The 17,203-nt window shown below is 33.7% G+C and overlaps 1 protein-coding gene across 5 annotated transcripts in view; it reads left to right on the top strand.

Moving 5' to 3' along the window:
• WASHC4 (WASH complex subunit 4) overlaps window positions 1–17,203 on the top strand; it is a 61,430-nt gene that overhangs the window by 29,034 nt on the left and 15,193 nt on the right. For all 5 annotated transcript variants that reach the window (NM_001372246.1, XM_054526362.2, XM_054526361.2 and 2 more), the window contains 12 exon segments: window positions 843–968; window positions 3,256–3,363; window positions 3,867–4,013; window positions 4,135–4,214; window positions 5,414–5,519; window positions 6,091–6,207; window positions 7,246–7,414; window positions 7,674–7,828; window positions 9,380–9,454; window positions 9,968–10,072; window positions 12,845–12,979; window positions 15,576–15,684. In NM_001372246.1, the coding sequence (NP_001359175.1) occupies window positions 843–968; window positions 3,256–3,363; window positions 3,867–4,013; window positions 4,135–4,214; window positions 5,414–5,519; window positions 6,091–6,207; window positions 7,246–7,414; window positions 7,674–7,828; window positions 9,380–9,454; window positions 9,968–10,072; window positions 12,845–12,979; window positions 15,576–15,684 (1,432 nt within the window).

A 17,203-nucleotide genomic window follows, 5' to 3' on the forward strand; every position in this document is an offset into this window, starting at 1 on the left:
CCTTGCTAAACGGTGCATGTGTCTCTTTTGGGAACTTTATAGACCCAAAGAATCTCCATCATTATCTTTGTGTTTTTCTGTGTGTCACTTTTGGGTTTAAATGAAAAAGTGTTTGAGAAGCAATATCCCTTTTTTCCTGTTTTCTTATTCCACCGTTTCACTGAGTTTAATACCATTAAAAGAATTTTAACACCTCACAAGACCTGGCTTCCTTCATGAATAGAAAGGGAGGGAGACTCTCTTCTCATTGGGCTGGAAGGAGAGAAAGCCTAATTAGCACCAAACTCGGCAAGGACGAGATAGCAGATGGACTGTGGGGATTGGTCTAGGTGAATAGGAAAGGGGGACTTGGCCTGGAACTCAGAAATTTCTGTGCCTATCTGTATTGACTGAAGAACAGCTCTCTTTCTCCTTATTTTTAAATTTGTAACTCCTTAGAGTCGTCAGCTCTTGCCTTATGTGGCAACAGATAGGAGTCTTTATTCTCTTCCCTGGCAGGTAAGATAAGGATGAATAGATACCTTTCTAACATCCAAATTGTTTCACTCAAAGCTTTTTTAAGGGAAAGATTCTTAAGCTATAATTATACACTATTATTTTGACAGTACAAAACTTCTGGTATGTGACAGGATAAATAAACGGTTAGGGCTGCTTTGAAACTTAACCACCATGTATAACATTGTCTCTGTGAGGAAGAATATTTCCAAATCTTAAGAGCTGGCTTTAAAATGAACTTTAGAAACATTAATTATGGTAAGTTGAGGAATAACTGCTGTTAAATAGATAATGAAATCTTGAAGAAAATCTTTCCTTGTGATTATAATCAATGTTTTCCTTTACAGGGCTTCTTGTATGCGTATAGTATTGGTACCATTATTAAAACCACAATGAATCTCTACATGTCCATGCAAAAGCCAATGACCAAAACCTCAGTTAAGGCATTGTGCAGGCTTGTTGAACTTCTCAAGGTAGGTTTTAGATTATTTTACTTTGCCATCATAATTGAGAAATGACCCAGGCTTAAATTAGGATAATCTTGTAAGATTTGACTACATGATTATATGAGAACAGAAAATTGTGAGAAAGTACTTCTCTCTCAATTGAATAAAGGAACTAGCCGTTTAAATAAATTTCTGAGTAACTACTTACAACTGGTCATTATATTTAAACTTTATTAAATAAAGTTAATATATCCAGTTCGCACAGTAAAAAAAAAAAGTTAATGTAGTGAGAGAGAAAAGAAAGAAAATGGAAAAGTTAACTTTAATATTATCAGTAAAGCTTTACTCATGGAAGTTTTAAAAAGGTTGCATGAGTTAAAAAAAAAAAAACAACTTGTCTACCATTATCCATTATAGTGTTTACATGCGTATGAGGTTAGTTAACATGAGGCTATTTATTTTGTAATTTAGATGAAGTGCTGTAATCTTGTGATTTGAACAGTGGACTACTTAGAGAGGTGGTCAAATGAATTAAGAATTACAGTGCACTTATGCAAGTATGGTAACGTGTTTCTTAGCTTACTTCTGTATTAAAGAAAAAACCTGTAGGCAGGAGAGCACAGTTAACCTTTTGTAAAAATTGAAATTAAGATTTGCTGGTAAATTTTCTCCTAATAATTGACTAGATTTGTTCAGGAAATAAAGATTTTTCTTTTGGAGATTCTGCCTTTGGATTTTCAGCCTTTTTTTCTTTGTATTATTTGTTTATAGATATTTTATGTTAGATTTATTTTTTATGAACTATAAATACAGACGAGTATATGTGTATGTTAGAATATGTATAAATATGTAATACCTAAGCATGGTTTTAAAAATAATAATAAACTACTGTCCCACTTAAGAAATAGAATGTTACCAATATTTTCAAATGCTGTGTTTCTTCCTAATTGCATCTCAACCTGTCCACCTCAGAGGAAACTACTGTCCTGAAGTTTATGTTTATCATTCCCTTGTTTTTCTTTTTAGCTTGCCAAATATGGATGAATCAATAAAACATTAATCGTTATATATGTTTTTGAAATTTATATTAGTGGAGCAGTATTTTATGTATTTTTTGATCCACTTTTTTATTCAGCATTTTGTTTTTTACTCAGCATTTTGTATTTGAGGGTATCCATGTTGGGATGAGTAGCACATCTATTTTCATTGTTATGTAGCTTTCCTGTGGATAGACTTTGGGTTGTTTCCAGTTTTTGTATCATAAACAATGTTGCCATCCTTGTATGTGTTTCTTGGTGTACTTGTGCAGGAGTTTTTGTAAGGAATTATATACCTAAAGTTGGTTACTGGATTATGTGTTACGTATATGTTCAGCTTTTCAAGATGATGTCACATTGTCGCTATAGACAGACTATATATATATATGTATATATGTATATATGTGTGTGTATGTATATATATATATATATATATGCCTCCCACAATACATTAGAAAATTACATTAGAAATAAAATTGTACTTCCAATTGGCCAACACTGGTATTATCGAGCTTCATTTTTTAAAATAAATTAATGGGTATAATTTGTTTTGATTATGATTTTTAATATTTAACCCCTGATTGTTAGTGATGGTAAATATCCTTTCAATTATTTATTAACTATGTTTCTTCTTTTGTGAAAAATCTGTTCATGTCTTTTCCATTTTTTTTATTGGATTGTGTGCCTTTAAAAAACAAAATCTTTCATTCATTTTGGGTCTTCTTATATCCTGAACATTAGTCACTTGTACCTGGTAGATATTTTGTGATACATCGGCTTGCCTTTTTATTTTCTTTATAGAGACTTTTGATGAACAGAAGTGCTTAATTTTAGTATAGTTGAATTTATCAGTTCTATACTTTGTAAGTTTTTTTTTTTTTTTTTGAGACGGAGTCTTGCTCTGTTGCCCAGGCTGGAGTGCAGTGGCACGATCTCGGCTCACCTCAACCTCCGCCTCCCAGGTTCAAGTGATTCTGCCTCAGCTACAGGAACTACAGGCATGCACCACCATGCTCGGCTAATTTTTATATTTTTTAGTAGAGACAGGGTTTCACTATGTTGGCCAGGCTGGTCTCGAACTCCTGACCTGGTGATCTGCCTGCCTTGACCTCCCAAAGTGTTGGGATTACAGGCGTGAGCCACCACGCCAGGCCTGTAAGGGTTTTTTGTATCTCATTTACAAATCCCTTCCCTAGCTTAAGGTCGTAAAGATCTTCTATAATTTTGCCTAAAATTTTTAAGTTGATTGTCACAAAATTATTTCTGATTCTTTTTAGGCAATAGAGCATATGTTCTACAGGAGAAGCATGGTTGTGGCTGATTCAGTTTCACATATAACACAGCACCTTCAACATCAGGCTCTTCATTCTATTTCTGTGGCCAAGGTATGCAGATTATTATGTATTTAGCATAAGTATGTTATCTTTTTTGTTTGTTCTTCCATTGTTTTGTATGTGTTTTCTGGTTTAACCTGTTTATTCCATTCCTTCAAACATAATATGCTTGGTTATTTATCCCATAGTATTTTACAATTTTTACTTCCAAGTTATTGGCATTATCTTTACTGTGAAATTGCAGCATGTAATACATTAATACACTTCTAAAAAGACATTGTTTGCACTTTTGAAATTGATGCATCATTTAAAAAATGATTTATTAAATTAACATGGAAATTTTAAAGTATGCCTAATACATTTGCTGTTTCTGACAGTACTAAGGGATCATATTACAGAAGTAAAGTATAAATATCAGAAGCTTAATGGGGAAAGTATTTGTGTATGCTCTCTTAAACTGAATCATGGAAAAGATAATCAAGAAGTTTTTCTTCTGAGTCTTTTGTTATTGCCTCAGAAACAAAACAAATTAGTTTTCCTGTTTTATTTTTAAGAAAAGAGTGATTTCTGACAAAAAATACAGCGAACAGCGTCTTGATGTGCTCTCTGCTCTAGTTTTGGCTGAAAACACTCTAAATGGACCAAGCACAAAGCAACGGCGACTTATTGTTTCTTTGGCACTAAGTGTTGGCACACAAATGGTAAGTGTATTGCTATTACTTATGGAACAGAAATGAGATCTGAGATTTCACAGTTCCCTTGTTACTGACCCTAGAGACCTTTGACTGCAACTTCTCTGCCTTTTTTTCCTGTCCCTGATAGAAAACATTTAAAGATGAAGAACTCTTTCCACTTCAAGTAGTCATGAAAAAACTGGATCTTATTAGTGAACTTAGAGAACGGTAAGTAGGACTGGGATATGCTGTGGTACTCCAAAGACAGGGTTAATAGAAACATTGGTTTTCTTTTTAGCATAGCAAGAGAAGAAATAAAATTCAGATCGAGCATTAGTTCCTTTCTGTAACTTCTTTAGCATGACCAAAATGAGATTGTGACTAGGGATCATATTTATTTAGCTTTGCTTCTGCAGGAAGCATGTAGCCCCTAGAAAAACTCACATGAGAAAAAGCAGTGCAACCTCAGAGCATCTGGCAGACTTTGATGCATATTGTGATTATTATGTTGAGTATCTTTATTGGACTTAAATTGCTGCATTATAACAGGGCTTCCTCTGTTTGTGTGAGACTTAGCAATCCATGATACGTAGTGTTCTATAATTTTATTTTAAGACGAATTTGAATTAACATTGTTGAATTAGTTTTTGGAAGGCTTATTTTTGTAGCTCCTTCTGGCTTTCTTGTTTTCTTTTTGTAGAGTAAGCGTAAGTTTCTTGAAGGGAAATTTGAATTTTGGTTTCCAGCTGAATTAAGGTTACAGCGCAATTTCCATTTAGTATTCATATTTATAACTTATTTTTTTGTTGTTCTAGAGAAGCTGACATTTTTCTTGTTAGTGGCATTTAATTTTCCACTCTTGGAAGAAATATTGAACCTTTTTCATTATAAGATAGTTAATGATCATTCTGTTGCCCTTTAAGGTGTGAAATAGTCACTTGGCAAAGATTGTAGACATGTTAAGTGTGGGTTTTTTTTTGGGGAGGGTCACAATTTTTTTTTTAAAGATTTTTCTTTCCAACTTAGAGTCAGGGAAAATGGAGCATGTCATGCAAGTATTTAAGTCTAGTCATGGCAAGTAATATTGAAAATGAGTTTGTTTTTATTTACCAAAACCAAAAATGGTCAATAAATGTTTATTTTAAACTCTGATATTTGAATATTATGCATATCATTTTTCAAGTATGGTTTACAACTAAAGCGTATGTGCAGAATTCCGACAATGTCAGGCATTGGAGTGTTTGTTACCTTTGTTTCATTTCGATAGTATTTCTTTTGTGACTTTTCTATACTATGTTGGGTTAAGTGATGTAGGGAATGCAAACTGTGTAAGATGGAACTCTTCCCTCTGTGGTAGATGTCATTCCTTTCATATTGTTTTGGGATTCTTCAGTTTTGTTGTGACTGATTACTACTTTACATTGTAGAGTCCAAACACAATGTGACTGTTGTTTTTTATACTGGCATCGAGCTGTGTTCCCAATTTATTTAGATGATGTATATGAAAATGCTGTTGATGCAGCCAGATTACATGTAAGTAAAGAACAATATAAAGAATAATTCCATCATTTTAAAAGTCACTGTGTAAACCGTTTTAGTTTAAAATAGATCATTTGATTTAATAAACTATTTTAAAATTGACTGTTTTGTAAACTGCATATTCATTGTTTATAGTCTGTAGTTAAATTTTATGTTACTGTTAATGAAGTTAATTTATTTAATTTCTTCCTTCATGTTCCTAATCATTTTCATTTCACTTAATTTTAGTTTACGTCATAGTAGTCTGACATTTACTCATCAGCAAATTACAATGCAAAAGAAAAAATATTTTTAAAAAATATTCAAATTTTTCTTTTTCTTTATGGAAATAAATGTGTTTGAATGCACAAGATAGGAAAGGACTAGTGAATGTGATTTTTTTGGATATGTTTGGTTAAAATATATGCTTTAGGTTCTTTTTCTTTAGGAAAGTTAAGACAGTTGTGGAAAATCATTTTTCCTTCAGATTGAGGTTTTGTCTTTCAAGATAATTAACTTTTGCAGTATTGTTTAGATTAGAGACTTGGTTTTTCTAAATTCATGTACATTTTAATTTTCTTCTTAGTACATGTTCAGTGCTTTGCGCGACTGTGTACCTGCTATGATGCATGCAAGGCATTTAGAGTCCTATGAGATACTTCTGGATTGCTATGACAAGGAAATTATGGAAATTTTAAATGAGGTAACATCATATTTGAGATTGAAAAGCTTAAAACGTGTTTGGAATGTAGTGTTCGGAAAAAAATGTTCGATTGAAGCAGATGCACTGAGTTAAAATTATTTATAAATTGCTGGGTAGAACAAAGAACTATTTTTAGTTACAATATCACTGTTATGCTAATTGGTCTGTAATTCATTTATTTAGAAATCACACTAGGAATTAGGAGATTTTAAATTTACTTTTGTAAATAGATATTTTAATTTAAAGTTGTTTATTAGAAGAATGCAAATGTGAAATGGGTTTGAATGTTGAAAGCTAGTGGTCCAGTTAAAGCAACTTAACTATTAATATTTTACTGAATTTTATTTGCAGAGCTCCTGAGAGAAGGAAATTATATATTTAAAAGATATAGTGTGTAACAAAAGTAATTTGAATCCAATATGTATGCCCCTCCTTGTTTTAAGGAAATATGTATTATAAACACTGATATCTTTAAAATTAAATTTCCATTTAGCGATATTTTTATTTGGAGGGAGGAATTAAAAATGAGGAAATTTCACAATATAATCCTACCTGGGTTTGATGAAATTGTGAAAATTTTTTTATAATTTCTTGTATTAAATATTCTTATTTAGGAAATAAAATACATGCCTGGATAGTAATTTAGAACTCCTTGGTAGACCAGAAAAGATGATTAATTTTATTACCTTTAGCACAATGAATTTTGTGATTTTTTTTTTAATGGTTATTACAAGGAAGCTTTTTTCTTTTCTCTCTTGCATGTTCTCATGACCTTTCCTCCTTTGTTGCTGGTTTCCATAAATTTTATGCTTTAAGTTGCATATTCATGCTCCTTATGATGGTACCATCAATCATTAGTTTTAGATTTTCTTTTCAAGAGTATTAACCTTAAGGTATTAGTGAAAATAAAGACAGAATTTATGTAACTGCTTCTGACCAAAAAACTATTGGTTTAAAATGGAGCATAGACATGTAGGGAAACAATACAATTGCAATATCATTTTGAAAAATTAAAGTTATCAAATCTTTTGTGAATAGCATTTGCTGGACAAATTATGCAAAGAAATAGAGAAAGATCTGCGACTTTCTGTGCATACTCATTTAAAGCTGGATGACCGAAACCCTTTCAAAGTTGGCATGAAAGACCTGGCTCTTTTTTTCTCTCTGAATCCAATTCGGTTTTTCAATCGTTTCATTGACATTCGGGGTGAGTGTTTTGCTTTCCTTCTTAGAGTCATATTCTCTGTTTTTTTTTTAACCCTACTGTTAAACAAAACTTTGAGGGTATATTTAAATTTTGTGTTGTTATTCTTTAATTACATTTTGTTTCTTTTCTCATTTTTATTAATACCTTATTTTAAAGGAACAAATCTGATGTTCAAGGACAAGTTGTTGTTTTTTCCTTTTTAGTTTCATTTCTTTTCCTTTTCTGCTGTTTCACAAGTTGAATTTTTTTTTTTTTTAAGCTTATGTAACTCACTACCTAGACAAGACTTTCTACAATCTAACAACAGTAGCCCTTCATGACTGGGCTACTTACAGTGAGATGAGAAACTTAGCTACTCAGCGTTATGGACTGGTTATGACAGAGGCACATCTTCCCAGTCAGACTTTGGAACAGGTATAGTATAAAATGTTTTTTTTAGCATACTGTGACTGTTGGCCGTAACAGTACTTTTTAAGGAAGTCTTTTTTCTTTTTGCTTTAGTTACTTTGTGTTTATTTTTTAAGAAATTATTTGCCATATAAAATCTTATACTTGACAACAGTAAAAAATTAGGTGCTGCTAAATTGCTTTATAAAGGAATTTACCACCGGGTTCCTGCTTATATTCAGCCTTCTGTTGAGCATTCGAGGTATATATATATATTTATATTTATATACAGCTTTTCAGAAACACTAGAATAGTGAAGTGACTTCTGTAGAATTTTAAGAAGTTCAAAGTCACATTTAAGGATTTTAAGCCTGGTTATAGTATATAAAATTTAGTATCGTAGGAAAAAATGGTTAAATTTACATGATTACAAATGTGTTTTTTGTTCTTAAAATGAGGAGTATAGGAAAACATTTAGCTTTGCCAATTCAATTAGTTAATGTACAGTATGGCATTATCTCATGAATGTAATAATTTATGTTATCAGATAATTTGCATGGAGTTCTCTCTAAGATGATCCAGATAATATTTACCAAAAAACATTTATTCAGTTCTAAAATTTGAGGATTCTAGTTTTCCCTTTATCTTGCTGCATGTAGGGATTATTTCTAGAATCAGTTTGTATATCCTTTCATTTATTCATTTATATATCATATTTATTGAGAACATGCTAGGCACTGAACTATGTTTAGGAATACAAAGATAAATAGAAATAGTCCTAGCTCATGTAATATCCTCTGGGAGAAAAAATGTGTAAACAAATTTTTAGATTAGAATATGATAAAAGTTATAATAAAAACTTAAAAAGGTATTGTGATGCTCTTTTGAGCTCTAATTAGAAAAAACTATGGAACAGTTTATATGATACCATTGGGTGTTAGAGTAATATCTGTTTAAAGAATGAAGGATTCTTAATAGAAAACTTGTACTATTTAAAAGGAGTCTGGTGTGATCAAAAGAAGCATAACAGTTTGGAATTAGACTTTCTAAAGTCCCAAGGCCCTGCTACTTCCTAGCTATTTTGCCTCAGAGAACAACTTCCTTAGCTTCTTTTTTGTCACCTGTGGAATTTAGAAGAATGATACCTCATATTTTAGAATTACTTATAAGGAACCTTGCAAAGTACCTGAAAAATAGTATGTATTTTATGAATGTCACAGCACATTCTGACTACCTTTTAGAATCTGGCTATTAGTTTACTTTGTAGAAAAATGTAGAGAAGATTGTTGAAGAGACAAATATTCTCAAGGCTGGTGGGGAGATGACTGTGGGTCATGGATCTTTGAATATTTAAACTTAACTGTTTCTGTCTGCACAAAAGATAAAGTAATAAGCAGCCAGGTTTCCCTAAGGAGATAGTCTTGATTTGTCTTTTAACGTTTGATTGTACCTTTTATATAGTTCTTTAAAATAACTTAAAAATTATTAGGAAACAATATAATCAATAAGTCATTATGCTGATACAAGTTTAACTGATTATTTTAATGAATTATAATAATAGTTGTATGTGTATTATAGGGCCTTGATGTTTTAGAAATTATGAGAAACATTCATATATTTGTGTCCCGATACCTCTATAATCTCAACAATCAGGTGAGTAGGGTTTATACATTTTTTTTTTTAATGTGGGTGGAGATAGTTGGAAGGCTGAGAGGCAAGGAATTGATTTTTATGGGTGAAAATTAAATGAAACAAAAAATAATTGTTTTCGAGGCCTTGTTTATTTTTTTGCCTTGATTATACCAGTTGAGTATCTTTTATTCGAAATGTTTAGGACAAGAAGTGTTTTGGATTTCAGATTTTTTTTGGATTTTGGAATATTCATATCATATACCACTTCAGCATCCCTAATCTGAAAATCCAAAATCTGAAATGCTTCAGAATCATCAACTTCTGACCACCAACATGACGCTCGAAGGAAACGCTCATTGGAACATTTTGGATTTCAGATTTTCGGATTAAGGATACTCACTTGTACTGTCTTGATTGCATTTTCAATTAAATTGTCTTTAATGAAATAGATTCTGAAATTTTCTTTGGATAACTGTTTGACCAGTGTTTGCTATGGGTTGTGTTGTTACTGAGCATAAATTTGTTTCATTGCAGATTTTTATTGAACGAACAAGCAATAACAAGCATTTGAATACTATTAATATTCGGCATATTGCTAATTCAATTCGAACACATGGCACGGGAATTATGAATACAACCGTAAGAACTTTTCTTTGGGGGTTGAGTGGGTAATAGACCCCTGTGTAATAGCTTGGAACGTGGTTTTCTCATAGAATATTCTGGTAAACATACACTACTAGTTTATATTTTACATGAATTCCCATTTTTTTTCTGGTTAGTAATGAAAATATCTGGTCCTAAAATTGTGTTGGATGTGATGGGAGCTGTGATACAAAAGACACTTTCGGGTAGATTACCATCTCAGAGCCATCATTATAAATAGTGCTACATATTTGAGGACATCAGCACATTAATATACGTGTGTGCACACATATATATATGTTTATCTGTGTGGATTCTGTGATCCCTGAAAGTTTACTTTTGAAAGTGAACAATTGATAGTAATTTACTTAATGTTATTTATGCCCTTTTTGGGGCAGGGGTTGCTAATTATTTGATGTCCATATAAATAGGAACTTACTAAAAATACATTGAATCTTCTTAGAAATGGGCATTCACGGCTTGGCGTGGTGGCTTACGCCTGTAATCCCAGCACTTTGGGAGGCTGAAGCAGGAGGAATCACCTGAGGTCGGGAGTTCAAGACCAGCCTGACCAACATGGAGAAACCCCATCTCTACTAAAAATACAAAATTAGCCAGGCGTGGTGGCGGGCGCCTGTAATCCCAGCTGCTTGGGAGGCTGAGGCAGGAGAATCGCTTGAACCTGGGAGGCAGAGGTTGCAGTAAGCTGAGATTGCGCCATTGCACTCCAGCCTGGGCAGCAAGAGCAAAACTCCGTCTCAAAAAAAAAAAAACAAACAAAAACGAAAGGGGCATTCACTTGAAGGAATCATTTGAACTCATATGCTATTTTTCTGTCTGTGGAAAAAGAGAAGTCTTTGAATTTATCTGGTTTTCAGAGCACAATTAATTCTCCTTTAGGGGAGAAGACTGTGAATGCTTAAGTAGTACAGTATTATTAAACACATTTGGAGTAGGGAATTGGGAGAAAATGAAAAGTTAAGTTGGGATCATTTAAGTATACAGTGGGAAGGCATTGAAGATTTTGAGCCAATGAGTGATATGATTGGAGCTCCATTATAGTGGGGTTATTAATATACAAATGAAACACACAATTTTAAATTCCAAATGAAGAGTCATCCATGTAATGATCATGTTTGTACCTTTGAGGATAAATAAAACAGAACTTTTGAGAGTAAGCTCTTCCTTGACTTCTGTCATCTATCAAATATTCATGTAACAGATATGAATGTATTTTGTGTGTCAGGGACTGTGCTGGGCACTAGTGTGAGAAAAACACATTTCCTGCTTTCACAGTAATCACAGGGATATAGACGTTCATCAGCTAATTACACTAATGAATGTAGATTGCTGATGTCTGTTGATGAAATGAGCATAGAAGGATAGAAATCAGAGGATGGCAGAATAGTTACCCACTATTTAGAGTGGAAAGGATTAAAAACAAAAGACTGTTAAAGAGATTTTTTTTTTTTGAGACGGAGTCTTGCTCTGTCGCCCAGGCTGGAGTGCAGTGGCACCATCTCGGCTCACTGCAAGCTCCGCCTCCCAGGTTCTCGCCATTCTCCTGCCTCAGCCTCCCGAGTAGCTGGGACTACAGGCGCCCGCCACCACACCCGGCTAATTTTTTGTATTTTTAGTAGAGACGGGGTTTCACCGTGTTTGCCAGGATGGTCTCGATCTCCTGACCTCGTGATCCGCCTGCCTCAGCCTCCCAAAGTGCTGGGATTACAGGCATGAGCCACCGCGCCCGGCCAAAGAGATTTTTTAAAAAATGCAAAGAAACAGAAAAAACAAGGAGAGTACAATGTTTAAGCTACAAGATAAGTTCCCGAAAATATTTTGTTTCCATAATTGGGTAAATGAATACTGAGTAAAAAGGGCACAGATTTGTCAAAATCATTAGTAATACTTGAGAGTTGGTGGTGTTGGAAATGAATTTAGGGTTTTCATTTGTAGGTTGGAATTAATCTTATGCTATTTCTGCCTGTAGGTTGGAATTAATCTTACACGATTTCCATCTGTAGATTAGAATTAATTTTACTGTGCTATTTTGACTTTAATCTCAGCTCATACCTCACTTTCTTAGCATTTTCTGAGTCAAGGTCAGGGCTTTTTGTTATTTATTGTCAAAGCACACATGTACTTAACATTTTGAGAAATTATTACAGTAGAGATTTAATAATTTATTTAACAATACTTGTTTAAAATGTTTGTCACCTGTTCTAGAATATAAACTTTGTGAAGGCAAGGACCATGTCTAGCATGGGAGAAGGCACGTTGCCTTGTGTGTAAGAGGTGATCAGAAATATTTATGGATAGATAATCGAATGCGTGGTATCTTCAGGAAGGTTCAGAGAACACCATGTTTCTTACTTTAGTATCATTCTAGACCTGTAGATTAGCAATAAGTAATCTTATTGATGGAGGAACATAGAAACTTCTCACTGGACCATGGCTTAAAAACTAGAGTCTTGAGTCTGGTTTTGTGATTCTCACTACAGCCCTTAGTCCTATCATGAGAATATTTTCCTCTGCTTTCTTTTCTTTTTTCTTTTTTAGTAAAAATATGTAAGAGGAGCTTATAGAAAGTTTTGTGAACTTGAGCAATAAAAATGTTATTTAAATATTTTCAGGTCCAATATGAAATAGACTTTATAAATAGTACTTTATAGGTAGTACAAATAGATAACTGTTATACAGTAAAATTGATTTGAATTGATTTGAATTAATTTTTAACTTTTTTCAACTTTTTGAATTTTAATTTTATAGGTTAATTTCACCTACCAGTTTTTGAAAAAGAAGTTCTATATATTTAGCCAATTTATGTATGATGAACACATCAAATCCAGATTGATTAAAGATATTCGATTTTTCAGGGAAATTAAGGACCAAAATGATCATAAGGTAGGCTACCTATTCTTTTTAAGGTATTTGATTCAGCTATTGAGTATATGGCAAATATGTATGCTAAAATTCATTATTTAGATCTCTATTGGGGTTTTAGTTTTATTTTCCCTATAATTTCTTACTCTGCATTATCTGTAGGCTTAAGGTAAGGAAAAAATTAAATCATAAATGTAGCCAGGTGATACTTTTCTTTATTTTAAAATAATATAAAAGCAGGACATGCTTATTTTGAAACATTTAAGCAATATAGAATGAATAAACTGAATATCCACCTTCATTTTTCTTTCCAGTCCATTTTCTGGAGGCAGTTGCTAACAATGTAGTGTGGTGGCTTTCAGATATCTTTGTATATAAACATGTATCTTTACACACATATATTGCTTTTAAAAGCAGTATAGTAAAAATGGAGTAATATTATACATAGCATTTGGCACTGTGCTCATCACATGTCAGTACATACAGATCTGCTTCAAGATGATAGGGATACACCCATGTATATCGTAACTTATTTAACCTTCTTCTGTTGTCCATTATTTAGGTTTTTCTAATTTTTCATTCTTACAAACGGTGTTACAGTAACATCTTTACACATCTGTCTCTGTAAATCTCAGACTTTCTGAAAACTTCCTTAAGGAGAAATTTCTAGGACAAGGAAATGTGAACATTTAAAATTCTGGTACATATTGCCTAGCACTCCAAAAACACTTCACTATTGATATTCCCACTGATAATTTATATGAATGCTGCTGTTAGCTGGATGCAGTGGCTCATGCCTGTAATCCAGCACTTTGAGAGGCCAAGATGGGTAGATCACTTGAGGCAAGGCATTTGAGACCATTGTGGGCAGCATGGCGAAACCTCCTCTCTACTAATAATACCAAAATTAGCCGGGCGTGGTGGCACATGTCTGAGTCTCAGATGCTCAGGAGGCTGAGTGTATTAGTCTATTCTCATGCTGCTATGAAGAAATACCTGTGACTGGGTAATTTATAAAGGAAAGAGGTTTCATTGACTCACAGTTCTGCATGGCTGGGGAGGCCTCAGGAAACTTAACAATCATGGCGGAAGGTACCTCTTCACAGGGTGACGGGAGAGAATGAGTGCCCAGCAAAGCGGGAAGTCCCTTATAACAACCATCAGATCTTGTGAGAACTAACTCACTATCATGAGAACAGGGTAGGGGAAACTGCCCCCATGATTCAGTTATCTCCACGTGGTCCCTCTCAGGACATGTGGGGATTATGGGAACTACAATTCAAGATGAGATTTGGGTGGGGACAAAGCCAAGCTATATCACTGAGGCACAAGAATCACTTGAACCTAGGAGGTGGAGGTTGCAGTGAGCCGAGATCATGCCACTGCTCTCCAGCCTGGGTGACAGAGCAAGACTCTTTCTCAAAAAAAAAAAAAAAAAAAAGAACGCTGTTTTCCTTTCACCTTCCAGGCTGAGTTTTCCCATAGTGAAGTGAAGAGTCTGTTGAATTGTTAAGTGGCAGCAGGCGCATGTAGCCATGTGGATTGAGAACCAGCAGGCTTAGATGGGTCCTATATTTGATTTGCCATATACGGAACTATTTTCATTACTTTTCTTAAGATACGCCTGTTTCCAGCTCTCTTGTATAATGGTTGGTAGTTCTCTTCAGTGCCAGAGTAGCAAAATATTACTTTCTCATAGGATAATCTAATAAAATTACAGGTTACGTTTATCAGTAGAGGATTGTATTAACTCATTTTTTTTTTTTTTTTGAGACTGAGTCTTGCTCTGTCTCTCAGGCTGGAGTGCAGTGGCACAGTCTCAGCTCACTGCAGCCTCCACCTCGTGGGTTCAAGCGATTCTCCTGCCTCAGCCCCCTGAGTAGCTGGGATTAAAGGTGCACACCACCACACCGAGCTAATTTTTGTATTTTTAGTAGAGATGGGGTTTCACCATGTTGGTCAGGCTGGTCTTGGACTCCTGACCTAGTGATCCGCCTGCCTCAGCCTCCCAAAGTGCTGGGATTACAGGCATGAGCCACTGTGCCCAGACCAACTCATTTTTATTGGAGCAGAAATTCCTAGTATTTAGAGATAAATATTCATGCTGTTATGTAAGAATTGCTTTCTTATTATTACAAAATGAATAATTTCCTAAATCTCCTAATCAACCAAGACCAAAAAGTAGTTTTTTTATTGGTGATGGTTACTAGAAATTTTAACCCAGCTGACATGTGTTCATTGAGAAGGAGTATGTTTCTAAGTCCCTAATACCTTTTCAGCCCACAGAAACTTGGTCACACATCTGTGAACAAGTGTTTCTGGGAGGAATTGGTTTCTTTTTTCTGTTAGAGTTGTTGGAGGTTAGGAGACTAATAATTGTGGCAGGGAAATTAGGTTAGTGGCATTGATTATTAGTCGTTTTAGCTAATGTCAAAAAGAAAAAAATTATATTGACCTTGAACATTGGTAGTGTATGAATTTTTTATTAATCTTAATTAATTTTTAAGCACAATGAAATACAAAATTAAAAGGAGAGTAGTATTGGCATGGTTTATTTGGGAGGCATTTTGTGCTTTAGAAATCTTTATTAAAAGTAGCCTTAAAATATTCTGTCTAGTATCCTTTTGATAGAGCAGAAAAATTCAATCGAGGCATCAGAAAACTTGGAATAACACCTGAGGGACAGAGCTACCTTGATCAATTCAGGCAACTCATCAGCCAAATTGGTAAGTTATGATAAAGGTGTTGGGAAATCAAGTACAGATCCCTACAGTCTATCTCATATATTAACTATTTCACACTAATAAGCAGCTCATATGAAAGCCTGAGCTCAGCTTTACTCCACTCATGTAATTTTTTTACCCCCAAAATTTGTAAGTATGATTCGACTGTTGCTGCAGAAATAATTAATAGACCATAGGCTAATCATTTAAATAAAACCTCTTCAATTATAATAAAAGTTATTTAATAACTAAATCTCAAAGGTCATATTAATAATTGTAAACTGGTAAGTACTTACCGAATACCTGCTCTGTTCAAGGCACTGTTTTGGGCTTCTAAAAGGCTCCCACAAGTTCCAGTCTAAATGTGAAGGTATAAAATATTTACATGAAAAGTTATTAAGTTCTATGTTACACCATTTTACTTGTGCATATAATGTATTGTCCTTCTGCCCTTACGAGTGGAACTTGTCTTCTGATATGTAGTACTTTATATTTAAAAGTAAGAACTACATTTCATAATAATCATGGCTTAACAAAACTTTATACTTATTTGAGCTTTTCACATACATTATATGTTCACAATAACCCTGTGAGATAGGCATGTAATCGTTTTAAAGATGAAAAAAGAGAAACTTAGAGAAAGAAGTAAGTCGTGTTTCTGGGACTTAAACCAGGGTTATTTAGCTGTAAGTCCAAATGGGTTTTATATTCTTGACAGTTTATATTAACACCAAACAGTAAAATCTTATTGACTATATTTTGGGAAAATTCTGCCTTGTGAGATTGATTTATTCATTTATCAAGCATTTACTAAGCATCTGTTATGCCACATTTTCTGTTAGGTGCTGGGAATCCCAACCCCTTTGCTTTCAGGAGACTTTAGGTTTACTAGTAGGTAATACGTTATAAGCATTTCGTTCTGGAGTAAAGTTTTTTCAGTTAATTGATTTGCATATTAGACATTTCTATTATGTTTTAGTACAAGAACTTGGAGAATTTTACCTCTGTTAATGTTTTATTATAAACCATTCAATATCAAGTATTGTCAAATAAGTACAAATAAGTTTTCTTCAAGAGGACATTTAATATTAAGCGGCAAACTTATGGAGCAATAGTTCTTAACCTTTTTTGAGAATCTGAGGAAAACTCCAGGATGATTCTTCCAGAACTAATGCCTGTATGACATATGTGCACAATTTTGTATATGATATGCTAGAGTTCATGTGCTTAAAGCTTGGGTCTATGGACTTCAGATTAAGAGCTGTCCTTCTAGAGCAGGTGTTACTTAAGTTTTATTTATTCACATACCCAGAATTTTTGCATCCTGTTAATACTGCCTTCACTATTTGTTTCATGTTTTTATATTTTTTGAGAGTATAATTTTTCCTTAGAAATAACAGTTGTTAAATCATAGTCCTTAAAACGCTAGTCATTTTTGCCCTAAATACATCATCACTAAGTGTTCTTTGGTGTGCCATGTAATGTCACCTTGATTACCCCCAGGTTGCAGTCCACAATTGGG

This window comes from Pongo abelii, chromosome 10 (genome assembly GCF_028885655.2).
Source record: "Pongo abelii isolate AG06213 chromosome 10, NHGRI_mPonAbe1-v2.0_pri, whole genome shotgun sequence".
NCBI lineage: Eukaryota > Metazoa > Chordata > Mammalia > Primates > Hominidae > Pongo > Pongo abelii.